Genomic DNA, 9,550 nt, shown 5'->3' with positions numbered 1-9,550 from the left:
AAAAAGAATAACTAGGTTCTAGGGTTATAGATTCAGAGGAAACAAAGGGTTATTAAATCGATCACTGGATCGATTACAAGATCGCCGACCAACAGATCGATTAATGGTAATCGAACCGGTTGATCGATTACCATCGATTAAGGGTGTAATCGATCAGCCGATCGATTACACGTTGGTCGAGAAGGAAACTCGCGACATTTGATCGATCCAGCTGATCGATTAAGCCTATGTAATCGATCAGTTGATCGATTACCCTTCTGTAATCGATCGGTTGATCGATTACAGAAGGCTACTGTGACGATCGGAACAATAATCGATCGTCTGATCGATTAAAGCCTTAATCGATCTACTGATCGATTAGAGGTTAGATTAAGTCTGTTTACCGTTTGAGTTCCAGAAAGTTTAAAAGGGTTTACTTATGCTACCATGTCATATCAGGTTCGGTTAAACCTAGGTTAGGGCTTAATTGATATGTCTGAATGTAACGAATGATAACAATTGGTGTTAATACTTAAGAATAACTCTAATCTAAGGTTAAGGTTAATAATGCTAGAACATAGGATTATATTAGACCTTATGTCCAAATGTATGTAATGAGTGTAATGTTCGTGAATGTTCACCATGTTATGAAAGAAAAGTTCATAAGGAACATTCATGTGAAATGAAAATGAAAAAGTATAAAAGTTATTTTACTTTAAATGAAAGGCTTGTACCGGAACCCGAAAGGGATCCAAGGGATGGGCTCCTAAGAACGCCCCTAGGTCGAAGGACATTAGAGAAGACCTAGTAACCGGTAGTCGAGACTAGCTACCTCGTACTTACTTGGAATGAATGCGCGCAAAAGAATGAATGGGTACAAGCCAGGGGACCCCAACAATGATTATGATTATATTTAGTCTATAATTTTTTGTGAAAAAATAAATGATTTTCATGTTTAATGTATAAGTGCCATAAATGTTAAAGTGAAGTAATGCATGCTTATAAAAATGTTAATATGCTTTTATGTTTTAATGTTATGATGATATGACGGTTGGATTTTGTGAGTAGGAAAGGAACTTACTAAGCTTTATGCTTATAGATTTTTCCTTATATTGCAGATCCAACTAACAGGTACTGAGCTAAGGGAGGCAGCAGGACAGGGCTGAGAAGATGTGTGTGGTGGTGACTTGACCAAGCCTCGGCCATGCAAATATTTTATATATGCATGTTAAACAATGTCTTAATATTATTTATAATTTAATTATCATGTTTAGAACTTAGAAATCTAGAATTTCCATGCAACCTAGGTTAGTTTTTATTATTATTAAGTTGGTATTGTATATATGAAACTCCATGTTTTGTAAATAATAGTTAAATGTTTCCGCTGCAAAGTTAGTTTTAAATTTTCGTATATGATAGATAATGAATGTAATGAAATGAATAGTAGAACTGTAGCGTCCGTCAAGGGCCCACGTAAGGGCGGGCGTTACAAGTCGAGTACATACTTATAGAAGTGATAATAGTGATAAATGACATACACAATTGGATCTCATTACTGAAACCAAAGAGTTGGCAGCAATTAGGCTAGTATCATACCACCAGAAGATCTGCCAGACTTACAACAAGAAGGTTATACCTCGTTCTTTTCAAGTTGGAAACTTCGTCTGGAAGAAGATAAAGCCAGTAGGTGATGTCGAGAAATTAGAACCTCAGTGGGAAGTGTAGGATCGATAACACGCTAGAGGGGGGGGTGAATAGCGTGTTTGACGCTTTTCGATTTTTCGAGTTAGACAGCGGAAAATAGAGATGCGTTGCGGAAGCAGAAATCGAAACAAGGATAGTAAAGTGACTCGTTTGTTTTACTTGGTTCATAGTGCAACGCTGCTACTCCAAGGCCCACGGTCTTTAACCGTTTACTGCGGGCAAATCCACTATTTTACTTGCCCCTTACGGTAGCAAGTATAACGATTTACAAAACAATCAAAAGATCGGTACAGATATTTAAGAAATGTAAATGCGTTACCGACTTTGATTTTGCTTAAGCTCCCCAAAGGCTTGTTCTCAGCGTATCGGCGGGCTTCGTAGTGTTCTGAATTGTGCACGACATCGATGTCGAAGATGGAGCGCTTGGGAGTCGCGAGAACGGCGTTTCGGATTGAGAAAACTGTTGCATTCGGTTGCTGCTCGTAACTTTCTTTTATAGGGGACCTGAGTCGACTCAACTGTGCATCTGAGTCGACTCCAACTGACGTGGCAGATAAACTTTTATCGCTCCCGCTCGTTATCCTGCCTGAGTCGACTCAACTATTCCTCTGAGTCGACTCTAGTCGTCGTGGCCGATAAAGTTTTATCGCTGCTGCCTGAGTCGATTCAACTGTTCACTGGAGTCGACTCCCGTCTGATTTGGCGGAAAATCGACGCGCTGACCTCCGGGATGCTGCTGACTCGGCTGGAGTGGACTCCAGTCCTCACCTGAGTCGACTCCCTAGTTTACAGAAAATGAACTTCTCCAGGCCGTGCCTAAGAGGCACGACCGTGCCTCCTAACATGGCCGTGCCCTCACTTTTCAAGGTCCAAACACGACCGTGCCTCAGCTGGACTACTTTGCAGACTAAAACTAAAATGACCATAACTTTTTGATCCGATCGAATCATGGGCTGTACCACCTACCAAAATGAAGATAACTTCAAGATCTACAACTTTCATTCAGGAGGTTCAGACAGAATCGACCTCTATACCATGATTAAAAGGGACGGAAGTAACACACTTGCAGAAAACCTCCTATTTTGGGGGGTGCCTAAGAGACACGCCCATGCCTCTTCCATAGGGGCGTGTTTACTCTGGGGTGTGCCTATGAGGCACGCCCGTGCCTCTCAAACAAGGGTGGTCGTGCCTCAGAGACACGGCCGTGCCTATTTCCAAAAGAGTGTTTTGCCCAGGGGGTGCCTAAGAGACACGGTCGTGCCTCTCAAACAGGGGGGTGCCTACCCCAGGCCGTGCCTATGAGGCACGGCCGTGTCGCGGAGCTGGTTTTGGATATAAAAGCTGATTTTTTGTAGAGAAAAGTCATTCTCTCCTCGGGATTCATCCTAGCCGCCACTTATCTTCATTTCTTCACCACCATCTCCATTCATTGCTCCGGAAAAGAAGGCGAGGAGATTTCCTTTCTTCCATCCGACCACCTTACGTCCATCAAGGAGCCAAGAGGATCTTCTTCTCCTTCACGTCATCTCATCCATCCACATCATCTCCAGATTGCTTCGAAGTTGGGGATTCCTTCCTTCGGCGCATCATTCTTGGAGTCCGCTTCGCATCGCATCCACCTTCGGCGAGAACCTTAGGGAGAATCATTAGCTTTACTTTTCTTCCATTTTTTAAGCATAGATTAGATTTTTGGCATGTCAAGTGTTTGTTAAAATTCTCCTTACAGTTTTGAATGTTGTTTGTCCTTAGATTTCTCTTGCTTGTTTCTTTGTTCATGCACTTATTTACTTGTTGCTCTCTTTACTTTATTAATGCAATTTGTTCTTGAAACTTAGTGTTCTTTTCATTGTTTAGAATTAGAACTTAAGACAACAATCCCCCCATCTAATCCAAAAAGAGAAAAATCCAAATCCCCAAATACAATAACTACTAGAACTACCACACACCGTCTACAATTGTTGGGAGACGACTCGAGTTACCCTATACTACTTTAGTTAGGGGATTCGGTATTAATTAAATTGACGTGCTCATTTAGACGACAATCTGAGCTACGCGTTCACCACAAGCTCGAAGATTTGCCTTACAACAGGCTGAAACACTGAGCTTCAAGCTCGAAGATTTGCCTTACGACAAGCTAGAACATCGAGCCCTAACCTCGAAGATTTACCTTATGACAAGCTGGAACATCGAGCTCGAAGATTTGCCTTACGACAGGTTAGAGGACTGAGTCATTGAGCTCGCGGATTTGCCTTATGACAGGCCGAAATACCGAGCTACTAAGCTCACTGATTTGCCTTATGACAGACCAGAACACCCAGCTTGCAACTTTGCATTGCAGCCCCCTAAGTCTTGTTGTGCAATTACACTACTCTCATCCCAATCATAAGTTCCACACATGGTGGCGTATCCTAGGATGCGCCTATGTATGTGATAAATAACATTTTGACATGTTTAATGAGGGTTATATTGAGCTATTTTTGATCATATTTCATGTTATAAATTAAATTTTGGGTTTATTCTTTATCTTGAATTAATTTTTAGTCTTCGTTCTATTTTTTATTATTTTAAGGTAATTATGGATATTAATTTATGGTATTTTATTTTGCATAAAATTAGGATGAAGAAAACAATATTTGGAGGCCCAAATTGGAGGAAAATCAACCTTGGGTCGAGTCCAGTTCAAAATAGATTCAATTTGGCTCAATTTGGTTCAAAAGAAAATCAACTTGGGTTAAATTGGGCTCTGCCAGCCCACTACGACTCATTTAGCCTGATTAGTACTCAGTCACCTGTAGCGACCTACCCTCCTTACTACTTTTTAAGGGCGGCGCTACTAAATTACTAACTTTACTTACTAATGTTACTTATGTTAATAATGGCAGTACTTAAAGTTTTCAAGGTGTGAATAAAATCCAAACATGCAACTAAGTAGCAGCTAAAGCATATCAGTACAAAAGCATGCTATGGATCATCATGAATTTCTTCTATAAAAGAACTAACATACATGACAACTGTTATAAAAAGAATTCCCAGAAGAATTAAATTCCAGCATTACCGAGAGCATTTCAGCAATATCAGAATAAAGCAAATAATCTATCTACTATATCCTAGTAACAAGAAATAACATGTACAACCTCTAGATTCTTCTAACAATTCAAAGCAGAAGAAAGAATAAATTAACATCCATTTAAATTCTTAGCAAGGTCCCCGAAGCTTCCATTCTCAACATCACACACCCATCATCTCCTTGTCGCCTTCCTTCATATAAGCTTTCCTTTTCCTTTATCTGCAGTAGGAGGAAATGCAACTATAAGCCAATGCTTAGTAAGCGCTATCTAACTCACAAAAACACATAAATGCATATATATATGAGAATAAAATCGCATGCTCAAAGAATATAGCAATTAAACTAAATCTTGCATTTCTAAAAGGAACAAACAGTTCTAACTTGCTAAACTCGGAAATAAAGAAGCTAAACTTGCTGAATTGAACTTCAATGATACTTGCTTCGTTAGTTCAAATACGTATAGTTTAATACTTCAAAATAATAATAATCTTCTCTTGGGCCCAGGCTTAGTACCAAAGCACGCTCCCTAATAGAAACTGAGGTAGCTAGCCACCAGTCCTACGAGGGTAAAGACCTTGGTCTTACCAGGGCCAAGACCTCGGAATTGGTCACCTGGATTTATTTAACGACAACCTCGGAAGTCGGGTACTAGCCTCTTAAAATAAAATACTTATTATCTTTTTTTAATACTTCTAATATAAAATACCTCGGCATTTCTTCGAGCACTTGGCGTGCTGCGGATCCAAATTCTAGAACTTGGGATCCTACAAAGACCTTGGTCTTGCTTTGTTTACAGCTACTCATAACCCTCTAATAGGATTTAATAAGACACTCACAACATTCTACTCATGTGAGTTTAAAACAATTTAAGCCTATCCAGCTGAAAATTGAAAGCTACAGATTCATGATTTAAAGCAACTGAACTAGAATTAGCTACAATGCATGCTACAAAAAAATTCGGAAACAAATACGAAGCTATACATACTCCTTGATATTGTTTTCATGCTTCCACTAACCCTTAAAACTTTTAAGCATATGATCTTTGTGTTTACACTACAACATCATGCAAGCATATATATATAAATAGGCTGTAGTTGATCATGCTCAAGGAGATAGCAGAGAAAACAAATATGCACTGTAAGAAAAAGATTCGGCCATGCCAATTGAAGTAGCAAGAAGACCCAAGACTACATATTTAAGCAAGGACTATTCCAGCTCATTATATAGCAAGGAAATATCTAAAACTGCACGTTAAGATAAAAGTTCTAAGCCTGTGTGCTTGAAGATAAAGGTGGTTCAGTGCTCGTTTTAACTCATAGAAATCTGTAATTTGCATGCCTAATGTAGATGACTACTCATGCTTGTTAAGCTCACAAGGAAATCCAAACTCACATGCTAAGTTACTGGCTGCTCATGCTAGATAAGGTAGCAAGGAAAATCAAACCAAAATGCTAACTAACAGGGGCTAGTCTTGCTTAGAGAAGAGAAACCTTACAACATGCTTCCGAAAATTCAGAGAAGGAAAACGAAATCGTGGAACTACTCCTACTGCAGGTGAGTAGCAACTTACCTTGCGTTCTTGGACTTACAGCCGACGGAGACGACCTCTAGGGTTCCAGAAAGGTTGCTGCTTCGGCGATCCCTTAACGTCTGGGTGTTCCCCTCGACGAGGAGATCACAACACTGTACCGATCCCTCGGAACAGCCCTCAGCCGGTAGTCGGAGGAGAACCCTAGCGGCGACTTCGTTTTTGCCCGTGGGAATTCTACTTATCCATACCCCTATTTTTCTATGGGTCATGGGTCATCGACCATCGAGTGTGTCGTTACTTACTAGGACTTTCCACTGCCCATGTTTTTACCTTCCTCAGTGGATTTTGCAGGCTGCCTTCCCAAGTGAGAACTTCTCACTTGGTTACCAGATTCAAGGAACTTTAGTACTTTAGCCTGCAGATCTAGAGTTCGAATCTGGGGAAGGCAAAAATCCACTGGGCGGGGGTGGATCCTAGTAGGTAACGGCACGGTCGATGGTCGACGGCTCATGACCCACAGAAAATAGGAGTCGGGATAAGTAGAATTCCCACGGGCGGACGGGCTGAGTTGTTACATCACCTTCCTCTCTCCGATCAGCACATGAACGGCGGTCAGTAACCTCTACGGATGATGAATGTTGATGCCACCGCAGGAGACATCGCCGTGAGCAGTGCCCAACGAGCGACTTCTTTACCCCCGACGATCATGGATCTATCGTCGTGAGCAGAGTGCCCAGCGATTGGCGGCCGATGACTTTCCTCACAGAAGTGAGCATCGTCTTGAGCGGAGTGCCCGGTGGAGCTCACTATCCATCCGCATCCATCGGAGTCTGGCACGGGATGCCAAGCCGAATTCCGACCATACCCTCCATCGAGAACGCGAGGTAAGGTTTTTGTTTGGTTTCCTAAACTAAACAAAAACTTGACGAAATTTATAACAAAATTTAAGACGAAAAAATTATTTATTACAAAATTTATAATGAAATTTTATTTTTTTCATTACAGAACTTGACGACGACTTATTCGCAATGATAATTATTTCATTGCAAATATTTTTATGATGAATTTATTTATAAAATTTATTGCTAAATTCATCCCAAATTTATTATTATTTTACAGTGATAGTTTAAAGTTCCCAATATGCTTAATGGACTTTTAAAAAGCTGGTAATTATTTGACTTTAGAGTATTCTTTCTAAACTATATTTTTTCACAAATACTGCATTTAAAATTTGATATAATAATATTAGAACAATATATCTTAGCAACCTATCTCACACTAACAAATTCAATTTTTCATGTTCATATAAATCATGTCAACTTTCAATTTATTAGAGAATTTATGGCAACTCAATAATTATCAGTCGGTTACATTTTTATAAAAGGTTAAATTATTGATATCTTCATTAAATCATTATCGAAATATTAACGTTTCAATAGACCAAACTCAATGCCTAAGATCTCCAATGTGGTTCAATATGACTCAGTAAAATTTTATTAATTAGGATTCTGTTAATTAGAAATTATTATATAAGTAAATTATATAAGTTAATTAGGATTCGTCTATATATATATCAATGGACTAAGAAAAGTAGCTTTGATGAATCAAATTATATATAATTACTTTCTGTTGAAATTTATACGGGCATACGTATGAATGAAAGTAGCAGATGCATAGAGCTTTCCCTACTTGAAGCAGTTTGACCGAGTCACGCGGCGAGAGGCCTACGTCGCTCCGTCCTCTCCGCCGGCGTTTCCTCCCGTGCTCCCGTCTTTTGTCCCTGCAAAATCTAAATCCCTTCCATCTCCTGATACCTCGTCGCCATAACTAAGTCCATGCGAATGCTCCCCTGCACCTTTTCCGATTAACTAACAATTCGATCGATCGGTACCTTCTTCCTTCTCTGGTCAGGTAGGCAGCAGTCGAGCTAGCTAGCAATATGTCTTTCAGTGGAACACAAGACAAATGCAAGGCCTGCGAGAAGACTGTCCACTTCATCGACCTCCTCACCGCCGACGGAGCCACGTACCACAAGCACTGCTTCAAATGCAGCCACTGCAAGGGCACTCTCTCGGTATATATATACTTGTCTTTAATTAATATCTCTGCTCGATCTTCACAATTAATCATTTTATGTTTAACATCGTGAATTGTCAGATGTGCAACTACTCTTCCATGGACGGCGTCCTCTACTGCAAGCATCACTTTGAGCAGCTCTTCAAGGAAACCGGCACCTTCACCAAAAACTTCCCTGCAGGTACTGCATGTATCCATCCGTGCACATCCTGCAATTTTAGCACGTCGAGATTAATAGCTAATGCTTGCTTTGCATGACTGTAATTTACGCTCATCGATCAGTTGAAAAGTCGAATGAACAGGTACACACTTAATTAATTATCTTTAATTGTGTGCTGTATATGTATATAATCTGCATTTAACTATACCTCTTAATTAATGAATTAGCAGGCTAAGGCGCCGCCAAGTAAGATCTCCTCAGCATTCAGTGGAACTCAAGACAAATGTGCAGCCTGCAAGAAGACTGCGTACCCCTTGGAAAAGGTTTATTCAGAGCTTAATTAATTAATTTATATGTAATTCTTTTTTATTTATATTGATGATTAATTAGTGAAATGGTTCATTAATTGTGGCGTGCATGGTGGTGGTGGTAGCTGACCATGGAAGGGGAGTCGTACCACAAGACGTGCTTCAAGTGCTCGGTGGGCGGCTGCGTGCTGACGCCTTCCTCCTACGCCGCTCTGGACGGCATCCTCTATTGCAAGCACCACTTCGCGCATCACTACAAGAAAATCGGTCTTTAACAACACTCAAAAGACATCGGTTTTATGTCAAAACCGATGTCTTTTACTTTTTAACAACGGTTTTAACAAAAACCGATGTCTTTGAGACATCGGTTGGAGCCTACGACAACGATTTTTGGAGGCTACAACAACGGTTTTAAAACCGATGTCTATGTGCGCTTTCAACAACGGTTTTTGAAGACTACGACAACGGTTTGAAAACCGTTGTCTATTTGCGCTTTCAACAACGGTTTTGGAAGCTATAACAACATTTTAAAACCGATGTCTATTTGCGCTTTCAACAACGGTTTTGGAAGCTATAACAACAATTTAAAACCGTTGTATATTTTCGTTTTTTCTTTCCCTCTCTCCCTCCAAATATTTCTTCCACTACGCGCCGAATAACCTTTTTAACCTCGGTTTCATTTGCATTCCTTATTTTAATAGGAACTATTATATTCGCGCCCCTTC

General features: G+C 40.1%; 1 protein-coding gene across 1 annotated transcript; it reads left to right on the top strand.

Annotated features, from left to right (window-relative positions):
- The first annotated feature begins 8,220 nt into the window (after positions 1-8,220).
- On the top strand, positions 8,221-9,100 carry LOC141826345 (LIM domain-containing protein PLIM2b-like). Its single transcript, XM_074713586.1, has 5 exons — positions 8,221-8,355; positions 8,439-8,538; positions 8,640-8,659; positions 8,745-8,840; positions 8,951-9,100. The coding sequence occupies exons 1-5, from the start codon at positions 8,221-8,223 to the stop codon at positions 9,098-9,100; spliced, it is 501 nt and encodes a 166-aa protein (XP_074569687.1).
- Positions 9,101-9,550: the final 450 nt, after the last annotated feature.

This window comes from Curcuma longa, chromosome 4, assembly GCF_044706935.1.
Source record: "Curcuma longa cultivar G26 ecotype Majalengka, Jawa Barat chromosome 4, ITB_CL_G26_1.1, whole genome shotgun sequence".
Taxonomy (NCBI): Eukaryota; Viridiplantae; Streptophyta; class Magnoliopsida; order Zingiberales; family Zingiberaceae; genus Curcuma; species Curcuma longa.
This window is presented reverse-complemented; position numbering and strand designations above follow the sequence as displayed.

Bases quoted from the DNA above. Each gene is read 5' to 3' on its own strand.
- LOC141826345 (XM_074713586.1), top strand. From the start codon at position 8,221: ATGTCTTTCAGTGGAACACAAGACAAATGCAAGGCCTGCGAGAAGACT. The intron at 8,356-8,438 runs GTATATATATAC...GTGAATTGTCAG, and splicing joins ACTGCAAGGGCACTCTCTCG to ATGTGCAACTACTCTTCCAT. The intron at 8,660-8,744 runs GTACACACTTAA...TTAATGAATTAG, and splicing joins TTGAAAAGTCGAATGAACAG to CAGGCTAAGGCGCCGCCAAG.